General features: G+C 33.3%; 1 protein-coding gene across 1 annotated transcript; it reads right to left on the minus strand.

Moving 5' to 3' along the window:
* Positions 1-13,659: 13,659 nt before the first annotated feature.
* On the minus strand, positions 13,660-14,772 carry LOC119687323. Its single transcript, XM_038101602.1, has one exon. It carries the CDS (start codon positions 14,770-14,772, stop codon positions 13,660-13,662), a length of 1,113 nt encoding a protein of 370 aa, XP_037957530.1.
* Positions 14,773-24,637: the final 9,865 nt, after the last annotated feature.

A 24,637-nucleotide genomic window follows, 5' to 3' on the forward strand; every position in this document is an offset into this window, starting at 1 on the left:
TTTCTTGACATTGCTGCATAATTTCGAAACTTGAAAACGATCTTGTTCGAAAATTCTGTATATTATTATGTGTTTTTGTTAAGTCTGTAAGATACTTTCCTTAAATCTGATTATATGAAAAGAACATTGTAATCTTATATAAAAATTTTCCTGTTTGATATTAGTGCTATTAAAGAACGATTGTAAAACTTTAGAACTGTGTCAGACTATGCGAATTGTTACGCGAACTTCAGTTATTCTTATTGTCTGATGATCCAGTATCTGAGGATACCAACTTGTACCATGTCTATCCATCGATATTGTGAGAACTGATTCAAAATATTAAGAAAGTTAATGATTGTACTGATTGATGTAAACTTAAAGTCTCGGCTAGATGTGTTAAATATACTAAATTACCAAATATTCCCACTTCCATCTTATAAGTGACTTTATCGGCGTTTTTTGTTTTGCACAATATAAAATCAGTGATAAATTCATTAACTCAATTTCTCTGCCCGGATAATTTTTTGTCATTAAGAAATTTTATATAGATGTTCCATTAAACTCAAAGAAACATACAATACTTGAAAAAGTATTTATTTCTAATTGACCTAAAACCCATTTCTATGTGTTTTTCCAAAAAGCTTTTGAATTGCCTTAAACAAATTTGTAAGTTCCGAATGCAAACCGGTAGTTGTAAAACCACTTACTTCACTATAATTCAAAAGTTGGAAAAATTAATGGAATTTCTTTTTATGGCAGTTTTTGTTTTTGTTAATATTTTAAACTTCTATTTCGAATGCTATGTTATGTGTATTTCTGAACGTGTTTCGGCAAATTCGCCTTTGGCTCTATCAGTAGAACTCCTAATATTAAAAACATCTAGCAATTTACAAAATAGTTTGTATACTATTTACATGTTATTTCTTAATACTAATTTGGTAGGGTTATTATCCTTGGGGGTGACAGGTAAGAAATGGTGGCGAGGTTTGGACTGGTTTTGTTTTATTGTTACATACAGGTAGTTAGGTCTACTGGTTTTTGGTGTTTTGAGATGTATCTAAAAAGCCATGGGGGCATTGTCCCTGTTGCTGTGGTGATTTTCCTTTAGTATATATTTGGCGACATTTAATTTTATGTGGGGGTTTATTTTCTTCGGTACTCCTCTTGCTTCCTTTAGGTGTTCTACAAGTCTCACTGATAAGGGTCTTTTTGTATGTCCGATGTATATTTTGTTGCAGAAACCACAGTTGATTTTGTATACTCCGCATTTTTCGAAGGGGTCAACTGGATCTTTTACGGATGGTAACAGAGTTTCGAGTTGGTGTGATCTACTGGAGTAAGCAATGTTAATATTAAATTTTTTTAACATGGTTTTAAGAACTTTGGAGACGGTGTTGTTGTATACTTTGGCGACACGTCTTTGTTTTGGTTTTTCTGCTGTCAATGTCGTCTCGTTTCTGGAATATAGTTGCCTGTTCTGGGAGTATCCGTTGATGTTCGCTATTTCCTTAACGTATGTTTCTTCATTGATGGCTGGTTGTGTAAGGGGTAATGTGACGTGTTGTATTCGTTGGTTTCCTGTGGACACTAAATTCGAAAACGCTATTTTTGTGTTGCGTAATTAGGTCTAAGAATGGTAGGCTGCCGTTGTTTTCTCGTTCGTGTGTGAATTCAATGTTGTTGTATGCACTGTTGAGATTCTCTAAAATTTCTTGTAGCTTGTTTTTCCTTCCGATTGCGAACACATCATCTACATATTTGATCCTTACCCTTGGTAGATTATTGTTTTCTTTTAAGCTGGACTCTAGTCTGCTCATGAACAATTTGCTTAAGAGAGAAGGTAAGGGGTTGCCCATAGGGGCGCCTTTTGTTTGTTTGAAGAATCTGCCTCTGAAGGTGAAGTGCTTTTCCTCCATGCAGAGTTGTGTTAGCTGGATATAATTCATTATCTTAATTTTGTTGAATTTCTTATTGGGAAGCTTTTTAAGGATCCTTATATCTTCTTTCACGTTAACACTTGGGTATAACGCTTTTACGTCGAATGATGTGTCTTCATCTCCTGCGATGCTTTTCAGTTTTAGTTTTTCTGGAAATTCTTTGGAATTCTAGACAGTAAAACTGTGCGAGCTGCGTAGGATACTGGTTAGTTCGTTTACCAACCATTTGGCGATGTGTTGGCATGGGGATCTGTCTTCTGTTATAATCTCTCTCATTTCACCCTCGCACGGAAGGGTGTGGGTACCTTCACTTGTTTTTTATCGAAATTTAAATTTTTTGACGAAATTGTTGGATCTGTTGACCATTTCTGGTTGGGGATTGTTTCTTAATTTCCTATAGGGGTCGTTATCGATTTTCTCTTTGACTACTGCATTTCTTTTGTCAGCTTTTATGTAGTATACTGGTTTATTTTTTAGTTCTTTTAACAGTTTTTGGTCTTTATTTATTCTTTTTTGTTGCGTGTTGGTAGACTCGATGAAACCTGCAGTGAGGTTTCTGACAGCTAATTGGTCTTTCAGTGATAGAGGGAACTCTTTGGTTCGAATCCTGATTGTGGATTCTATATCGACAATTAGTGTTTCTACGTTGGAGTTCTCGTTAATGTTTTAATCCATTGAGTAGTTTTAGTTGGTATTCGGTGAATTGTTATGTTTACTGGTTGAAGAAATGTTCCACTTTTTTCACTGTTGTTGCTGAGGTTCTCTTTATTTTCAGCGATGTGGCTATGGTTTCCAGACTACTTTTTTCTTTCGAAAGTCGAATTGCATTTGGTATTCTTTCGCTAACTTTAGGTGCAAAAAGTATGCTTCTCTTGTTTTCATGTCCAATTCGGCTTTTGATGATTGAATTGAATCTTGCATCAAATTTATTTCCATTTTTTGTACTTCAGTTGAAAATATTTTCTTAGATTTAATTGATATTATATGTTATTATTTGATATGAAAAGCGGACTTAAAGATTTATTTGTGCCTGGAAATTTTTACACAAAAGGCCAAACCAAAAGTAAAAAAAATAACTACCCGCCAGAAGTTTTGCATTAATTGATTAAATTGATAAAACTATTGACATATATTTTGTAGTAGATTTGGACGCAGTTTTAATCGATAGAATAATTTTGGAATCAATGTGTTTAATTTCAAGATTGTTAAGTAAACGGGAGTCAGCCGGGATGATTATATTTGACATAGCCAAAGCTTTTGACAAGGTCTGGCATGTTGGTCTAATAGTCAAATTGGCCCGTTTCGGGAAACCTAGTGGTTTGACTAGAATCATTGGTAGCTTCCTGCAAGAAAGGTCCTTCCGTACTAAAATTAACAGCACTCTTTCGTCCGCCCGATCAATAGTAGCAGGTGTACCTCAAGGGTCGCCTTTGTCTCCCACATTCTTTAATGTATATACGGCAGACATCCCCACCTTAAGTCCCACGTGAATGGCGATTTACGCAGACGACACGTGCTTGATCTACTCAGATCGGGATGCCTTAAATGTAAGCATCACTTTACAGGGAAATATAAAGCTTATGGTGGAATACTTCCAAAAATGGAAGATTAAAATTAATAATGGCAAAACCAAGACTATATTTATAATTAGAAAACGAAGACAGCATCCTCCAAGAGTGAGTGTTTGCGGCACGGAGATACAGTGGGAGGATAACATAAAATATCCGGGGGTCACTTTTGACAAACGGTTCAATTGGTTTAAACATTTGAAATACAAACGGAATAGCTGCTCTAAGATTCTACATTTATTAAAGTCGCTATTTAATAATTATCACTTCAACTTTAAAAACAGAAAGTTACTTTATACGCAAGTAATTAGACCTGCACTACTGTACGGCTGTGTTACATATAGCAAAGCCTCAAATACTACCTTAAAGCAATTATGGATAGCTCAAAACCAGGCTTTAAGAAAACTGTTAAAGATTCCATGGTACATTAGATCAACAGACATACATAGAGATCATAGGATTGACTTAGTGAAAAAATATATCAGAGACAGAGCTCTAAAATTATTCACTAAAGTTGATACGCTAATTAACCCCGCCCTAACAATCCTCAAGTCCACTTCTGGACTCTTAAATCATATATGCTGATTTAAGGTCCGTCATCAACTAAAAGACAAATAAATGATATGATTTTTTTTAGCCTAGTTAAAGCCTAGTGTGGGGTAGAGATAAGCTCCCCAGCCATTGTAGAGTAAAAGTGCGTAATAGCACTAACTCAAGAAGAAGAAGAATCAAGAATCAAGTTAAGAAAAAAATTTCCAGTTAACAAAAATTAAATTTTCACTCAAATAGCAGTTTTTTAAAACGAAATTTGAAGGCATAAAATTATTAGATTTTCTTTAATATATCATAAAAATTTTTTTGAACAGCATTACAGCATTCCACCACGTAGCGTATGAGAATTGTTTATATCCTTTCATGTCAACTTATAAAATTTAATTATATTAATGTGAGGGCCACATTTAACTGTCATAAATTATGTATTGTTATATATTTATTACAACTCAATATTTGTTGTTTTTCGCTTTTAAAAATGCTTTGCCATGCCATAAATGCAAATTCATATTCGGTCAAATTATGGACTTACAACGACCGCGTATGTATATTAAATAGACTCCGTCCAACCCATAAATCCGGAAGGTACAAGTATGAACGCAACAATTCAAAAAGTGTTTCGTTTTAATAACAACGTGTAGCAAAACAACAACACCAACAACATCAATAACAGCGAAAGAATATATTCAAAATGTAAGAATTTATGATTTATGACTTAAAGAGTCATGGCCAATAGTAAGCACACACTCATATTCGCACGCATGTATTCGAACGAGTACGACCGTAATCTCAACCCGCCAAAGTAATAATAACTGCACATAAACACACTTGCAGATAGATAGACACATATAACTTAAAACCGAACACAAATAAACAATAGCAGCAATAACAACATTAACAAACAACAACAGCAAATAGAAAATTAAAAATAAAAAGGGAAACACATTCATATAAAAGTTTTGAGTGTTATCTTTTTGTATGTGTATTTAAGGTTTATGAGTATGAATGAGGGAAGACAGTTAAGCACAATAAATTGTCTCTGCAAATCTTAACAATAATATAATAATAATGAAGAAGAAGAAGAAGTACAGCAAATAGTGGGAATAATAAATAACAACACAACAAGTATGAATCATGGTTGATGTATTGTATAATCATAAAAGACTGAAGGCAAAAGTAATCTTTTTAGTTTGTTTCTCCACATATTCTCCTTCATTTACTGTTTTCAACTAAATATTCTCGAATTTTTTTAACACATCTTTTTTTTATTTGATTGTTTTTTATAGCCTATTAATTTCATTATCACATTGTAAAAATTTGGGACTAGATTTTTACTCAAAAAACAATTTTAACTACGAAGTTAAAATTTTGGATCAAACTTTTAATCAAAAAACAAATGATTTATTTGAAATAAAAATTTTACGAAATTTACGATGATAAAAACATAAATTTAAATTATTAGTCTTATTTATAAATTTGGTTTGAAGCCCACAAAATGTGTACAATTACCATTCATCATTTAACAATCGTTGGCCATCTTGAAATTATGAAAACTCATAACGAAAATAGTTAGTGTAATAGTTAGATCTCACATTAATTTTTTTTGAATTATGAAACTCAGTTAATGCTTGATGAATGTATCAATAAAGGAAATTATTGTATTTGTTGCAGTGGAAAAGTAAAAATCCATAAGAAACAGTCGAAAGACTATTGCTTTCACTTTGACGATTTTCTGGAAACACAAATCAACAATTCTAATCCAACAATATAATAGTTACTAATATATAAAATTTAATCAGTTTTGTCGAAAAAGCTACGCTTTCTTATAATGCCAAAAAACTTATTTTTATTTAAAATTTAGGGGATTTTAAATAGCAAAGCAAGAAAAAAAAAACATAAAAATGTAATTAATTTATAGAAATTTGTTTGACCATACAACGCTGTTCCGCGTATTGCCAAGTACTCATCATCAGTGATCTTAGGAAATATTCGAATTTCTTAATTAGTTTATAGCCCGTATATAATTTGTTTGAACTGCAAGTGTCAGGCTTAGAACTCATGCCTGTCAAATTAGAAGCGATGACTAATCGTGTTTTTCCACAAGTAGCCACGCCTGAAAGTTAACACCCTGTATCACTATAACAACACTTTGCTTTTCCACATAATTTTCAATCTTAAATACGCTTAAGTATCCAAGTATTGCGCATTAAAATATCTTACAACAAATTGATTATTTAGATTTATTTCTAATTCTTCAGCTTCTTTTTCTATTTTTAAATATTGGATTTTCTCAAACACTTTCGCTAAAGATGAAATTTTGCTGATTGGTCTGTAATTGCTGATAATTTTTTCATCTTTTAATGGTTTAGGGATTGGTAGCAATGTTGCTTCTTTCCAAACTTTAGGCGTGTAACAGTTATTTATAATATGATTAAACAAAGAAGTAATGGTTTTACAAAATTTTTCACTTTTAGCTATTTTTTTTAATAGAAAATTTGAGACCTTATCATTGCCTGATGATTTTTTGTTATTTCTAGATTTAATTGCATAAGTAACATCCGATACCTTGATGAAAGGGGAGTCGGGGAAAGTATGAAAGTTTCCTGCTTAATTTTGATCTGTTGTTGCAAAATTTATGATACATTCGTTGCTAAAGTTGTTGTTGACAAATTGGTTTACCATTTCATCGAAAACATGATATCCCATATTTATTGTGATTAAGTGCGATTTTTCAAAATTACTAGCAAAAGCGTTAGCTTTGTCTGTGTCTGATGAAACAGTTGATCCATTACTGTTGTTTACTACGAGTGTTTTCGGCATAGTTAATCGTTTTTTATAGTTTGAAATTTGTTTAAAATTTTTAAAAACATTGTTATCAAGTTTAAGATTTTTGAATTTATTTTCCCAGTAAATATTGTAATCGTTGATTATTGAATTAAACGTCATATTAGATATAAGTTTTAACTGTGTTTTGAGGTAGTCTGAATTTGGTGAGTTTTTATTTCGAAATAATTGGCGTCTTACAGTTTTTTTTGTTTTAAAAAGTTTTAGTGATTTTTCAGATAATGTAATTAAAGTTGAATTATTTATTGTAATTGTTGGTACATGTAGGTTTATTGCTTGTTCAAAAATTTCATTGATTTTGTAAACAGCTTTATCAATTTGGTCATTTTCTAAATTATTAGAAATTGGCAAATAAAGTTCATCTAAGCGTTTATCTATTAGTTTTTGAATATTTTTAAATTTAGCTTTGCTCCAGTTGTATATTTTTGAGACATCATTGTAAATTATTTTGTTAGTCAAAGTAATTTCAAGAATTATTGCTCTGTGATCTGAATCAAAGATCAAGGTTTGAAGCTTTTGCGTTGCCGATTCAAAATTTATTTTGAGCCCATCTTCGATTAAAAATAAATCAATGAATGATTCTGAGTTAGATCTGATGCATGTGGGTTCATTTGATTGTGGAGATACTATTTTATATTTGTCTATGTTATCAACCAACCATTTATGTAATTTATTGCCTTCTGGTTTGTTATTTGTATTTCCCCAAAAAGAGTGAATACAGTTAAGATCACTGCCAATAATAAACTGAGATTTTTTAAATGAATCTATAAGTAAGTTGAGATCATTAAGGTTTATATGCTTATCCGGAGGTTTATATATCGATGTCAAAAAAATGCGACTTTGATTTTCTAGATGTAATTTTACTGATGTATATTCAAAACATACCGAATTAAAATTTGTTGTATGTAGTTCATATTTAAATTTCTTATTTAATAATATGGCTGTACCTCCACCATCATTAATTTCGCGATCATTTCTTATAATGTTATAGTTAGAGATTGTTAATTTTTTATTTTTATTTAATTTAGTTTCCACTAGAAAGACAACGTCAGGTTTGTGTTCATCTAGAAACTCCATAAGGCAATGTTGTTTATATTTGCTTTTAAGTGAGTTAACATTCAGCTCAATACATTTTAGATTTTTATTAAAATTCTTTTGTAATATTTAACGGGATCAGCCGTGGTGCAATTTTGGTTATTACGTTATTAACAGTTTGGATAATTAAGTTGCTAATGAACTATTTTAATTCGGAATTTTCCATGATATTGTGTTGATTTATTCGAGTTATTTGTGCATAACTTTGTTGGCCGTTTAATCCATTTGCGATTGCTGGGTTTTATTTGCATTAAAGTCAGAAAACGGATAATTCTGTACTTCATTTCTTTTTAATTATGTCATTATTTTAGTTATATTAATTTCATTTGTTTAAGTTTGATTAATTTTTATTAACTACTTATTGTATTTAATTTTTGTTTTGCCTGTTTGTTTTCTGCGTCTTGCGTTATCATACATTTTAATATTTTAGCTTTACTTCAGTAACGGTCCTCGCTTCTAACTTTGCTATGCAAAATATAACACATGCTAAAAGACTAAACATGCCAACAGTTATGTTTAAACGAGACTGCATACAGCAATGTTTGTTGGTTGTTGTTGTTATTTGCCCTTTTTGTAAATTCCTTTTTCGTTTTCTATATTTTGATTTCATTATTTGTTTTGCCCCTTTTTTTTTAAGTTTGTGTGTTCTTAATGTGTTAGCATGTTGGCCCATAAATAAAATTTAACAGACACCAGTGCGCACAGAAACCCCAAATCATAAAAAATACATATATGCATTGATTCACATATGCACTCATACAGCCCAATATACAAATACACTCACAATGATTGATTTACGGCACCTGAAGTATGAGTTGCAACCGAAATCATTATAATTTTCATAATCGCTGCTAAGTGCGACTAAAATCGCGGAGCTTAAATCTAAATGGATGGTGGCGAAGAAACGCAGCATAAGACGATCACAAAACAAAAGTAAGAAATGCAAAACAAATGTAAAGTGGAAGATGTGGCATGGGATATGGCATAACTAATGTTTACTTGTGGCTTGCTTTGCATGCTTTTATTGGGCAAATTTTTTTTATTTGATCTTATTATAAAATTTGGATAAGAAAACACAAACAAGTCAAGTAAACAATGCCAGATATTTCACATCAACATGAATTCTGAAAACTAGAAGTAATTAAAAAAAATTAATTTATCAGGGGTCCTACAAGTCACTCATACGCACCACAATACCATTAAATCAATTTTACACAAAAAATGACACAAAAATTTTCACTTCATACTTCTAAATTGAATTTACCATTAAATTTTGCATAAAAATGAAACTTTCTAGGACGAAATAATTTTCAGAAGTATTTCTATTAAATAAATTAGTTTTGCTTAATCTCTTTTTTTAAATAACGAATTTGAAAATTTTAATATTACTCCCAATGACTCTAACAATAGCGATGAAGAAGATGACCCACATTAATTTTAAAGAATCAACAGAATAAATTTACAGGTATAGCAGATGGAACAATGAAAATAAAAATATTGGGTGTAATGCTTAATTGGACTTACTTCCTAAACGCTATAAAGTATATGATCACTGTTGCTAAAAAAATCGCTACATAAACATGATACTGAAACAGTTTTCAACTTTAACAAATGTAATGAAAACAGTCAAATAATGCCTAGCAATAAAGACTGCTTATCCATAAAAATTGATGAAAATGCAAAACCGACTTATTCTAAGTAAATTGAAAGAGCTGTATAATCTTTTCAAACTAAACCATCCAGACCTCAATTGTGGTTTTTCTAAATTCGCATCTCTACGACTACAGTATTGCGTTTTTACACGAACAAGTCGTATACATACACGTAAACGTAAAATTAATGATAAATGGAGTGTATACGAAATCACCGACTGCATATACTATAGATCCGTTAAGTTACTATAAAGATTACCTACACCACATGTTTCGAATAGTAACTGTTACATATAGAATGTTTTTCAAGAACTTACGCCAAATGTCCTTGAACTGAAACATCAATCAACAAGTTCTGGAAATCTTTGATGACAACAATATTGAAACTTTTACATATAAGTAATGGGTTCGTCAAGCTAGAACCACATTAAAGCCTTTGACATCTCCAGTTAAAGCATATTTGCAATCCTTAACGGACAGTTTAGACATATTGATGTTGCTTTCCTTTATCGTTAAAAAACATGCAAAATTTTTTGAAGAATACGGAAATCAACTTAGCAGAAAGTGAATGCATTGTTTTGTGTGGTTTCTCCAAATATTATGCTTTTCTGATTCAATACTCTGTGCTAGACATTTTGTGGTATAATGATCAGGCAATAATATATCCGTTTGCAATATAATACCATGATGAAAATGAACAACTATATATAAAAACTTTTGTCTGCATAATTGATCGTTTACATCATAAGTCAATTACCGTACATTTATTTCAAAAATACGCTGTTAAGTTCATTAAAAGAATTGAATTCAATTAAAAGAATATTTATCCGATGGATCGGGATCACAACATAAAAATAAAAAGAATTCTATTAATATAACTCTTCGCAAAGCGAACTTTGGTTTAAAGGCAACACGACGTTTTTTCACAAGTTCACACGGCAAAGGACCTTCCGACGGCTTAGCTAGAACCTTAAAGAAGAATGCCTAAAGAACTAGCCTTCAACGAATACATAATCTAATCCAAACACCGAAGGAGTTATTTAACTGGGTTAAGAAATGTTTGCCAAATATTGTGTGCCATTTCTCAACATTAAGAGACTACGTAGCAGAAGAAGTTACCACTAAATACCGCTTCGAAACAACTACATCAATTAATTGACATTAAAATATCACTGTTTTATTCCCAATCCGAAAAAATTATTATTGGCAAAAATATTTTCTTCTTCAGACATTACAGATTATGTATCAATAATTAAATGAGTATTAATAAAATCAATGTTAAAACCATTAAAAAATATTTGTGACATATTTCTTTTTTATTTTTTTTACTGAAAAATCGTGTGCATGTGTTTGGTGTTATGTGAGGGATAAATAAATTTTATAAAAGTATTACTAAGGAAAATATCGTCTTGAAATTTTTGAGTTTTATGTAAAATTTAATTATTAATCGAAATCAGAAATATTATATAAGAATATTTATAGCATATTCTTTAAAAATTCATTCAATGGAAATATAGTACGCATGTGCTTGATGTGTTTTGCGGGAAACAAAAAACATTTTGAAAAATTGCAAAAAATAACATTACCCTAAATATTTTTATTTTGCAGTAAAATTAAAAACTAAATCTAAATAAAACGTAAAAAATGAAAAAAAAAAGGAAAACAATTTTTTTTTTTTTTTGAAATTCAGCGGTTAATTTAACGGTTAGTACTTAAATATTTACAATTTTAATTGGTTGAACAATTTCTTAAAAGTTCAATCAATTATCTTTAAAACGCAATAAAATTAAAGTTTATATAGCGGGAGGTATGGCCATTAGAAAATGTGTTTACAATGCCAATTCTTAAAACCCCATGAGCAAAAAAATTACAAAATTTTTTCCCGAAATACGGGTCTTCTTATATTATGAAAGAAGCTTATTTTGCACTGACTAAATATATATAATCTATTAGAGGTTTTAGTATTTTAAAAGAAAATTTTTCGAATCAAGAAAGAAAAATAAATAAATAGACAATTTGTAAACAAAAATCGTGCTGCAATAGAACATAAGTATGTTTTCTTAAAAGCTTAAAGGCTTGCTTGTCGCACACTATAAATGAAGTGCATATGGACTATTATTTAATATTCAGAATTTCATTTAATATAATATAAGTATTTGGAAGGAGGTTGAAAAAGCCGTAACTATGCTGAGGGCGATTAACATTTAAATATGTTTAGCATGGTTACGGCTTTTTCCATATCGGTTGGGAATTTGGTTTCAAGTCCATTGGATAATATTTAGGTGTGTTGAAAATGGGGTTTTTTAAAATTAATTTATTATTATCTTAACTATTACAGCAAATTTTTTAAAGTTTTTTTAATATCTAAAAATTTTGTTTATATTTAAAAATAATGTGAAACAAATGTAGTATCCAAAAGCAAAACAGCAGGGTCAGAGTTAATAATTTAATAATAAAAACATCATCTTTTATATATAAAAACATAATTTTCGCACATTAAAATATTATAATTGTAATATATTTTATACATTTTTGCCAATTTTTAATGTGAAATGCTTTATTTACATATATGTAATAATAGCTAAACTATCTGCGATTTTCATCCTTTAAATGAGTTTTCTTTTTTGTTTTTTGGAAAGATTTAACGGTATTTGTGCGCGCTTGTCAGCAGACGCAGTCATACGGACGCATTAGTAAAAATCGCAAAACCGCTTAGAGAATTACGCGCAATAAGCAACAAAATCGGCTTCCAAGTCTTGCCACCGCAACACCGAAAAAGAACGAAAAACAGAAAATATTTTGAAATCAGCTTTCATAATTTTGTTAACATGTGCAGCGCAGTGGAGTTGCATATCAGTGATGCATGTGCCTATGCATGTATACATGTGCCAGTGTGTGACATGGATGTGAATTTGATGAGCACATTGTACAGCTTATTTCATTATATTGTTGCATAATATTGTGTTAACATGCTTTCCATTTGGCTTGATTAAGTGTAGAGGCAATGAGCTGAGATGTACTCTGCCACAACGCAGATAGAACACCAGTTCCGGTGGCAGAGAGAACAATTATGCATTGCTACACTGGTACTTTGATGGTGCATTGGTATACTACTTGTATTATTTAAGCTTGAGCCACTGGTACTGGAACACGATGTTTGTAAACATGCTAATTCGTGTTGCGATTTGATGTGCTTTGTATGATTTTATTGATGTAGCTTTCACGTTGCCGAAATAGAATTTGATTGTCACATTGTGTATTTGCATTTTAATATGCATAACAAACTTTGATTGCCGCTGACAGCTCAAATTTGTTGCAATTAAGTTCAATTATTGTTCGCAGTTGATTTGGCTTCAAATTATTATATAATAATCGTTAGACGAAAATTAATAATTAAACTTCAAACATGATTATCGTTTAAAGTCAATTTTCAGTTGTCAAATTTCGATAACGATGGACACACATCGTTCGCCTACCCAAACAAAACTATTAGTATCTGATGTGGCCGCATAATAGTACCATTCATAGATTATGAAAGTGCACAAAATACAGTAAAAACTCTTATTAGCAACAATAAACGAGACCAAAAATGTTGCTCTGGAACAACGGAAAAGAACAGACATACTTTGTATGAAATCTGAAAACTGGTGTAATGTAACTTTTACCGCTTGAGGGTGAAGTCAGTTTAATTCAGAAGTTTAAATTTTCACTGTTGATCGAAAACTATTTAATTTAATAGTTTTTTCTATTCTCTTTGATTTTATATAAATCCAAACGCACCTTTTGCTTGAGTAGTTCACATACCACTGACTTTTATTCTTCAAACATATTATTAACAATAGCAAACAAAAACAAAACAAATGAAAAGCTGCGGCTATTCAAAGCTTTTTTGTTAGTTGTAAATACATATTAAATAATTGAAATTAAAGTATAAGTATAAAAATAAGTATAAGTATAAGAGAAAAACTAATTTAACATACATAACATAACATTAACTTAACATACCGGCCCCCATTGAGACCGTCAGGTTCAATTAATTGGTAATACAGCTAGCTTCGTAATTGGCCGCCGAAACACTGCATGCTGAGTCTGAACATCTGCCACACGTACGTGTCCGTCAGACCCGGAATTAACCTTTACTACTCGGCCTGTTAACCAATGCATCGGCGGTAAATTGTCTTCAGCAATCAATACTAAATCGCCTATTTGAACGTTATCGTTTGGCTTTTTCCACCGGTATCGCTGTTGTAATTCCTTTATATACTTATGTTGCCGTCGTTTCCAAAATGCTCCTTTTGCTGCCGTTATCCGATGCCATCTTTGAATATTTGATATGTCATTTTCTAATTGAGCACGCTCAGGCAAGCTTCTGAGCGGACATCCAATGAGAAAATGACCAGGAGTAAGGACTTCCAAGTCATTGGGATCAGTAGATGCCGCACTGAGAGGACGTGAATTCATGACTGCTTCTATCTCCGCTAAAGCAGTTGTCAACTCCTCAAACGTCATTTTTGTCCCATGCAACGTCCGGAACAGATGTGATTTGGCTATTTTAACTGCCGCCTCCCACAGTCCCCCAAAATGCGGAGCTCTAGGAGGAATGAAGCAAAATTGAATGGCATTAGATATGCAAAAATTATTAATATTTGATATGTAATTTGCATCATAAAAATCATGCTGAAACTCTTTCAGCTTTTTCTCCGCGCCTACAAAATTAGTGGCATTATCACAATAAATTTTTGTTGGTATGCCACGTCGACTAATGAAACGTTTTAAGGCAGCAATGAACGCATCACTCGATAGGCCGGAAACTGCTTCAAGATGCACAGCCTTCGAAGGAAAACAAATGAATACAGCGATGTATGATTTATATGGGACCTTTCCCCGGATCTTAAGATACGTTGGGATCGGTCCGGCAAAATCAATTCCTGTAAATGTAAATGGTCTATTTGCTGTTACCCGATCTGCCGGTAGATTGCCCATTATTTGCGTTGATAATCTAGGTTTGTAACGGAAGCAGTGTGTGCACTGGTTTACCACTGTTCGAGCCAATGATCGGCAATTTGTAATCCAAAATTGTTGTTGTATGAGAGCAACAAGTGCACGTGGACCAGCGTGATAATTAATTCGATGTATATGCATGACCATCAGCTTAACAAATTGGTCCTCTTTTGGTAATAGAAGTAGAAGGTGAGATGTTGGCATTCTTCAAACGACCACCTACCCTCATTAAAGTAAGGCTGCCAGATGTTTCTAGGAATGGAGCCAATAAGGCTAATTTACTCCGTAGCTGCTTTGAGTTGTGTAAAAGTACTATATCCTTGTGAAAATAGTGTTGTTCAATAAGATATACAATATGCAACAGAGCGCGTTGTATTTCATCTACCACGAATAATGATTGAATTGGTGCCATCTTAGCATCAGCGCAACCACACGTAGACATTTGTTATAATTACTTATCTGATGAAGTCTCTGTAGCAAATACGGAGGCTTGACATCTTCCAAAATGCACACTAGTTTGCGAGTTTCTAACTTGCGTTCGTCAACTGTTAGTTGATTTATTGAATGTTCTGGCCAGTTTGGCAGCGGCAACATTAAAAATGAAGGTCCTTTGAACCAATTTGATGACAGTAATTCTGGGACGGTACACCCTCTAGAAACGAGATCAGCTGGATTTTGATCGGTTGGTACATGGCGCCAAAATGCATTTACCGACCATTCTTGAACGTCAGCAACTCGATTACCAACAAAGGTCGCTAGTGTTGAAGAATGAGAACTAATCCAATGTAAAGTAATCTGTGAATCAGACCAAAAGTATATGTTATTAATATAATATAATAAATTAGCTTTAATCTTGTTCCAGCATCCAGCAAGAAGATGGGCGGCACACAATTCAAGACGTGGTAATGATCTTGTTTTCACAGGAGCAACTCGGGATTTGGAAGTTAGTAAATGAACGCTAACATTGCCAAAATTATCTTGACAACGTAGATAGATACAACATCCGTATGCTCTAATTGATGCGTCGCTGAAGCCATGTACTTGCATGTTAATTGAGTTCTTGATTCGAGTGAACCTAGGTGTTAAGTTTTATATTAACTTTATTATAAAAATCAATTGTATCAATTATTGTAATTGCATTATTATTATTATATTAATTATATGTATACATAAGTACTTTAAATTAGCTTCTTATGTTGTTTTTGTTGTTGGTTTTATTTGTGTTATCAAATATTTTTAGCAATGTTGCTGGCTCTCACAACTAAATATTCGCACGCTAGCAGCGTGCCAGACGTAACATGATCATCTTCACACGCCACTGTGCAAGGTTGATAAGCATTATGTTCATTTTCTTTTATCGTGTGTTCGTTGTGAGTTGCAGCAATAGGCAAACCGCTGCGACAATTCTGTTGTTCCCACAGGTGCAATATGAGTTGGCGCATGGCTTCAGTGATAACACATTTAAGTCACCAAATTTGTGAAGCAGGTTGATATATGGCAAAATACATATATCAGCTTGCTGGTTGCATTAAATAGTATAAGCATAGGTAATGCACATATTTCCCACGAATGCCCTTGGCCTTGAATGTTCAAAGTCCATCGGATAACAAATCGTGGGAACTAGGTGCATTTCCTCCTTTACCATACCAGCTTAGTGTTAAGAATTTTGTATAAAAGCACAACATTTTTAATAAACATCTAATTCAATTTCAAACCCTGAATTCAACCAAGTGTTTTCTTTTGGTTTAAGTGCCTAAAAGAACCTTGAGCAAAGTCGGTTTATGTGCCGAATTTGAAAATCAATAAATAATAAAATAAATAAATAAATACCTATATATATATTCACATATATATATAGCTATTTATAAATTACGTAACTGGTTCATGTGCCGGATTGCGTAAATGAATTACTAAGCTGGTTAAAGTGCCGGATTAGTGAATCCGTATCAGACTAGGTACGGAGGATAACATAAAGAGTAAAGCTAAGCTGGTTCAAGTGCCGGATTAGCTAAAATCTGTATCAGACTAGATATAGATCATAACACTAGGAATTTTAAGAAGTACCACTTGATGCAAATCAGCAAGAATTTTGTTCCATGTTGTGTAAATTTCTTGAGGTACGGATTCATCCCAATCACATCCAATTATCCATAGTTGCTGTAACAAAATCTTAGCTTTGATGATAAGTGGACTAATTAGACCCAAAGGATCATATAAAGATGATGCTAATGACAAAATGTTTCGTTTAGTATGACTTGCTGGTACATTGGTTGATTGAAAAGTGAAGCAAAAATAGTCTTCTTTCGTATTCCATAACATTCCAAGTGGGCATGCCATATCTCTTGCAGTCTCAATATCTGTAAGTTTAACATTTGGTGCAGTGATGTTAAAATTGTTACTATTCCACTTTGTTAACGATAAGTTGTAAAAATCCAATATTTCGGTAGTTTCATTTTTGATGGCTTGCAATGTCTCCAAGTCATCTACTCCTGAGATCATGTCATCGACATAAAAATTACTTTTTAATATCATTTTGCCTGTTTCCTTACGGTAAGGATAGTTATCTGCAATGTAGTGTAAGCACCGAGTTGCAAGAAATGGCGCAGAACTCGTACCATATGTAACAGTATTCAGTTGATAAACTAAAATATTTTGCGATTTATGCTCACGCCACAAAATTAGTTGAAAATTGCGATCATTTGGATGTAGCCAAAATTGTCTATACATTATTGTTATGTCAGCCGTTATTCCATATTGATGTAATCGAAATCTTAATAATGTTATTACAAGTTCATTTTGGATTGTAGGGCCCACCATTAATAACTCATTTAATGACACTTGTGATGATGTACGAGCTGAAGCATTAAAAACTACACGTAATTTAGTAGTTGTGCTATCTGGTTTAATTACATAATGATGTGGGATAAAATAATCCAGCTGAACAAAGTTTTTTGTAAAGTCGGTAAATTCTCACCAAGTTTTATTTGGCCTACTGCTAGCAGTGAAAAGAAAGCTTCTGCACCAAGTAACATATCAATTTTTTGGCGTTTGGAAAATGTCGGATCAGCTAATTGAAGATTTTCAGGAATTTGCAACTCTTCTAACGACAGTGTTTCATTAGGGTGATATCCAGAAATTCTTTTGGTAACGAGAAACTCAAGTACTGCTTCAAAACTGTTTAACCTTGAACGTATCGTACTTATAGTTTTGTGTTTAATATTTATTGATGCAGCTCCTGCACCAACAAGACTGTTTTCACTTCGTGACTTTTTTAGATGAAGTGCATTACACATCGATTCCGATATTAAATTGACCTGCGAGCATGAATCTAATAACACTCTACAGAGTTGAAAAGTACCAGATGCATCTTTAACTAACACCATTGCTGTTGCCAAAAGCACCACTGATTTTACCCGAGCAGAAGTTTCGTCTGGAACTAGTGTACTAGTGTGTACATGACTTAGAGGTAATATTGTTTGCTCACATAAAGGTTCCATATTAGATGATGCACCAGTATTATGTAAAAGTGAATGATGTCGTTTTTTGCACATTCGGCATGAATACGTTGATGGACAATGTGTGCTAATGTGATCTTTCCGGAGACAATTAAAGCATAGTTGGATTTGCTTCGCCTGTTGACATCGATTTTCAATTGATGGAGCTAAAAAATTTGGACAATTAGTAATATAATGACCAGGTTTTAAACAATATACACAATGAATCTGACTTGTAGACTTTTGTTTCGTCATTAAGATGTGCTTGAAAGGTTTACGAACACTAGTATGCTGCAACTCTTGGTTGATTGTAGCCTTTGGCTTGGCCTTTGCTAGTACCATTAATTGTTGACATCGCCTGTCAAGCATCTTGCAACATTCCAGCCAAGTTGGTAGTTTCGTATAGTCGTGACATTCATTCCATTTACGTTTCGTCTCACTATCCACTTTCATCATCACCAAATGAATCATGATTGCATCACATATCTGTTCGTGTGATCCCAGTGACTTAAGCGAACTATATAAAGCCGAAATGTTGTCCACTAATTGGCGAAGTTGAGTTGAATCAGGCTTAATACATTGTGGTTCATCAAAAAGTGTTGCAATGCCTTCCAGAAATATGAGAGGGTCATTGTCTTATCGCTCTTTGAGTCTTTGGAGAGCCTTCGGATAGTTGTCTTCCGTTATCTAGAACGCCTTTACTGTAGCTAACGCTTCGCCTTGAAGACACGATAACAAATGGTTGAATTTTTCAGTTGATGTCAAGAGCGAATCACTATCTACAAGGTTTTGAAAAATATGTATAAAATTTTTGAATTCAAGATATTTGCCGTCAAACTTAGGCAACTTTAAATGTGGCAATCTGTTTGACGGCAGCTGCGGTAACGAGAAAGTTTGCTCATGGTAGCTTTGTCTCCTCCGTCCATCAACTAATGACAATATTAAACATTTTGTACTTACGTACAGCTCATCGATGTCAGAGCGCGCTGAATCTGTAGAACAATATCGCTCTATCTGATTCTGGTAGTAAGATACCTGCTTATAATATGCATCTAGCATCCCAAGTCTACACTCCAATTCCGTTGACGATAAAGTTTTGTTGTTCTCAACAATATTTTTAATTCGCGTTATACTGCCTTTTGTAGATGCTCGCTGCTGTTTTAATTCTTCTAATGAAGGCAATGGCGGCAGAGAATTTGACGCTGCAGTCGAATTGTTTTCGGCAGCGCGGCTCGCTGCTGCATTATTAGAATTTTGCATCACCGAAAGCAAATGCAAAACCGAAAATAAAACAAAAAAAAAAAACCAACTAATGTTATGAAGGTTAATAACCTGAATGATTGTCAAGGTTATTGTAAAATTGAACAACTGTTGTTTATTTTTAAGTTTTAAACAATTACTGATGTAAGAACTATTATTTTTAATATTAATTTGAAACACCTTTAGTCTTTATTTATATCAAGTCTTTAATGTAAATTGAATTTAATTTGAAACACTTTTGATAGTTAATTTATCTTAAGTCTTTAAAATAAATTTAAGTTAATTTCAAACACTTGTTTCTAGGAACACTACGGTCGTGTCCTGTCACGGTCGCCAATGATCGAAAACTATTTAATTTAATAGTTTTTTCTATTCTCTTTGATTTTATATAAATCCAAACGCACCTTTTGCTTGAGTAGTTCACATACCACTGACTTTTATTCTTCAAACATATTATTAACAATAGCAAACAAAAACAAAACAAATGAAAAGCTGCGGCTATTCAAAGCTTTTTTGTTAGTTGTAAATACATATTAAATAATTGAAATTAAAGTATAAGTATAAAAATAAGTATAAGTATAAGAGAAACTAATTTAACATACATAACATAACATTAACTTAACAACTGTACTGGAAATAGAAAGCTGTAGTTGTGCTTTAAATAAATACTTTTTATTTTGCTTTGTATTATTTAATGACGCATGCCCAGACGGAAGATAAAGATGACGACACCAAGGAAATTTTCTATGAATAAGCAAATGAACGCTGTCTCATTCGACGTTCCGCGAAAGCTAGACATCGAAAAACTGCAATCACAACAGACAGCTAATGACTCGCTACTCTACTCTCCCAGTATCTAGGAAATTCATCTGAAGGCGATATATGTGCTCAATGGAACCACATCCCTAACTCTATGCGTACCGCTACAGAAGAGGTGATCGGCTATCACCGTAGACAAAGAAACAGCTGGTACGACCAAGAGTATCGCAACGCCACCACAGAGAAAGACGCAGCATATCCAGCCACCCTGCGGTCAGTTGCGACGCGAGAACGATATCGGGAAAAGAGAAGAGAAGAGAAACGTCTTTTCAGGCGAAAAAAGAAGGAAACAGAAAGACGTGAGTACGAATGGCTTGAGAAGCTGGACGATAGGAATATGGCTCAAAAATTCTATCAAAAAATTAAAAGCCTGACAAATGGTTATAAACCCGGAGGTAATTCTTGCAAAGATGAAAACGGTATTCTGGTGATAGATGTCCGAAGCATGCTTAATATTTGACCCCAAATTTTCAATCGTTGACGAAGAAATAATCGTCCAGCCTCCCGATCATAATGAAGTTAAAACAGCTATAACTTCATTTTGAACTTCCGATCAAAAACAACAAAGCTTCAGGTGCCGATGGTTTACCGGCTGAGCTGTTTAAAGCTATCAAAATGCATGCTACAGCTAATTCGCAACATTTGGTCGGATGAATGTATGCCCAACGATTGGAATTTAAGTGTGCTTTGCTCAATCCACAAAAAGGTGATCCTGCAAGCTGCGCCAACTACCGCGGGATCAGTCTTTTAAATATCACATATAAGGTTCTGTTATGAAGTTTAACAGTTTTATCATTCTAACTGAGTAGTATGTGTTAATAGTTTTTTTAGACATTAAAAAACTAAGCAAATGCATTATCATAACTTTAATAAATAATAAAATAGAAATATAAAAGTCGTGTCAAAATACTTGTATACTTGTACGTCATTGGATATTGATCATGGATCATAAGCCGTTATCACAGATTCTTCAACCCAATAAGTCGCTTCCAGTACTATGCATAAGTGGAATGTCTAACTATGCAGAATTTTTAATCAGATTCGACTACGAAGTTATATAAAAAAATTCAAAAGCAAACGCAAATGCCGATTATTTGTCATGCGCTTTCCTTCCATACTACAATCCCAACAAATAAATCAATTGCAACAAACAGTAGCGACTCATTCAGATGAATATGATGAGTTCGATAATTTCGTAATTTGCCAGATAAATCAGTTGCCTGTTAAAGCAGAACGTATTGCAATGGAAAGCAGAAAGGACAAGCATCTCGGCAAGATAATCAGATTACTGGAAAGTAGCCGCTGTTTAAAGAGAGAAGGCTACAAAGCGCCAGAAGCGAGTTATGTGTTATCATCAGAGTGCTTGACGTTTAAACTCGGGTCGTTATCCCTCCATATTATCGAGAAAAATTACTAGAGAACCTACACACATCACACTTAGGAATGGTAAAGATGAAGGGCATTGCTCGTTTTTTTATATATTGGCCAGGAATAGACAAAGGTATTGAGAATATAGCCAACAAGTGTGATGGGTGCGCGAGACAAGCGAATAAGCCGATGAAATGCGATAGTCACCAATGGGAATACCCAAAAGGACTAAGACTTTAAAGAAAAATGTGTACGAGTTCCGAAGGCAATACAAAAATGCCCCGCACTCAACAACAGGGTTCTCGCCAGCTCAGTTGTTTTTGGGACGACATCTGCGAACACGCTAAGATCTATTCCGTCAGAGGAAATTGCAAAGAAGGTGAAAGAAAAGCAGTACATGCAGTGTCAATCTGGTGATTGATGTAGGTAATTCGCACCGGGCCAAAGCGTATACTTCTTATCGGATAATCCACGAATGCATAAATAGCTCAAAGGAACAATTAATACACGATTGGATGATCTTCACTATGGTATACTTTTTAATGAAAAGAAAGTTAAAAGACACGTAAATCAAATTCGAAGAGCTAAAAAGGGAACAATTAGAAATACACTAGCGAAAGAATATCGTGCATCAAAATATTCGTTCGAAAACAGTGGTGATAACACGGAGGACCCGCTTCAAGCAGAAAACAATGAATCAATCACTGATAGGAGTCTTTATATGAAATCAGGATTTAATAATGAGTTCGAGAGATGGGCAACGCCCAATTTATCAAGAAATCTCAACACCACACCCAATAGCTGAAAGTACGCCTGAGACGACTAACGTGACTCCCGCTATACAACGGTCGACAAGACTTTCTTAGTCTTAGGCTAGAGTGCTTTACACACCATAATCAGGTGGAGGAGAGAAAAATGTTGTGTATGAACCAATATGGCAACACTGTTTTATCATTCTCAGTAGTATGTGCTAATAGTTTTTTTTAGATATTAAAAAACTAAGCAAATGTATTATCATAACTTCAATAGTGAAACTGGTACAATAGGACTTTTCTGGCCGCAGTACCGGCTGTTGGACAAGTTTCACGTCTACTCTTTAATAATAATTAACATAACTTGAATGAATAATAAAGTAGAAATATAAAAGAAAGATAAAAGCCAATCGTTAACCAACTGATTGGATCTTGTCATTGTGACTTCAGACCTAGCAAATCCACTCTAGACCAGACATTCACAGTGCGTCAAATTCTGGGGAAAACTCAAGAAAAACAAATCGACACACACCACCCATTTGTCGACTTCAAAGCTGCTTTTGACACTATGACTAGAAGCACACTCTATGTCGCTATGTCTAAATTTTGTATCCCAGCAAAACTTATACGGCTATGTAATATGACGCTGAGCAACAGCGTCTTGGGACCTACGTCGCTGTTGACAATTATAAGTTCGAAGTTGTGAAAGACTTTGTTTATTTAGGAACCAGCTTAAACACTAAAAAAGATGTCAGTCTAGAGATTCAACGAAGAATCACTTTTGCCAACAAATGTTACTTCGGGCTATGTAAGCAATTGAGAAATAAAGCCCTCTTTCGACAAAAAAAAATCACGCTCTACAAATCTCTTATCATGCCTGTCCTGCTGTATGGTGCAGAAGCTTGGACAATTACCAACAGTGATGAGAAGGTGTTAGGAGCATTCGAGAGAAAAGTTCTTCGGAAGATCTATGGTCCCTTACGCGTTGGCGACGAGTATCGAATTAAATGGAACGATGAGCTGTATGAGCTATACCGCGACATTGACATAGTTAATCGCATACAAATTCAACGGCTATGCTGGCTTGGTCATGTCGTGCGAATGGAAAAAAGTGCTCCGGCTAGAAAGGTATTTGATTCGGTACCTGCAGGTGGAAAACGCGATAGAGGACGTCCGCATCTTCGGTGGAAGGACCAGGTGACCAACGATTTGGGGGCGCTCGATAATATCAACTGGCGTCAGAAAGCAACTAATCGGGTCGACTGGCGGAGGCTACTCGACGCGGCCAAGGACATCTGTAAAGACCAACTAAGTAAGTAAGTATTATTTAATGACGCTGCAACTCAACTTTACGTTAAATGTCAAAATCATGTTATGGTTTTAATTTTTGAAAAAAAAAATTATACATTGTCATTTTAAACTTTAAAATTTAACTTCATTTTGACTCCGCTATGTGTTTCTATATGAAAATATTAATGCAAACTGGCATTAAATATTTATTGAGTTTGTACGAAAAGTAATTTTGAATTTGTTAAAAACATTTATTTGAATCTTTTTAAAGAACTCAGCTTAGGTTATTATGGAAGTCAGTTTAAATGATTTGGATTGTATGGATTCATAGTTTAATGTACTTTAAATCATTTTACATTTGGAACCATGTCGCAGCCAAAATAACGCGAAAAACACTATTTATTTTAATACGAAATAGTTTCGTAAGGAGAATACAAGCATAAATCACTAAGAAACTCATTATGTTTCTATGCAGAGCTTAGCAACTGCAAAAAGTTTCGACTGTTTTTTTTGTTTTTCCTAACACAATAAATTCTGTTATAGTCATAAGGTAGTACTCCTACCCTGAAAGCATGATGGGCAATCAGCCAATGACTGAATCATAAAGCAAAAACTTAGAGATGTCCCCCTCTGGAGGATGAGTAACTATTGACTTCATTGTGACAAATTTCGTCCACATTGGCCTAGACCTTGTGACAACTATTACCACCTCGCGACAACAATAAGAAAAAAACTAGTAATAAAATTAAGTTATTATTAAGTTAATGAAAACTAAAAATGTTATTTTAACTATTACTAAAATAAAGTTATTATTAAGTTAATATAAAATATTAATAAAATTAAGTTATTAAGTTAATATAAAGTATCAATAAAATTAAGTTATTATTTCAATAAAATTAAGAAATAATAATTCTCCTTTAAAAGAAATTAAGTCATAACGCTATTTGTTTTGCCGAATTTTAATAAAATGTGCATCGCAGAAATAACATAGCCCAGTCGGCAACTCCGATTCCTAAGCAACGT

The sequence above is a fragment of the Teleopsis dalmanni genome, chromosome X (assembly GCF_002237135.1).
Source record: "Teleopsis dalmanni isolate 2A chromosome X, ASM223713v2, whole genome shotgun sequence".
In the NCBI taxonomy this organism is placed as follows: domain Eukaryota; kingdom Metazoa; phylum Arthropoda; class Insecta; order Diptera; family Diopsidae; genus Teleopsis; species Teleopsis dalmanni.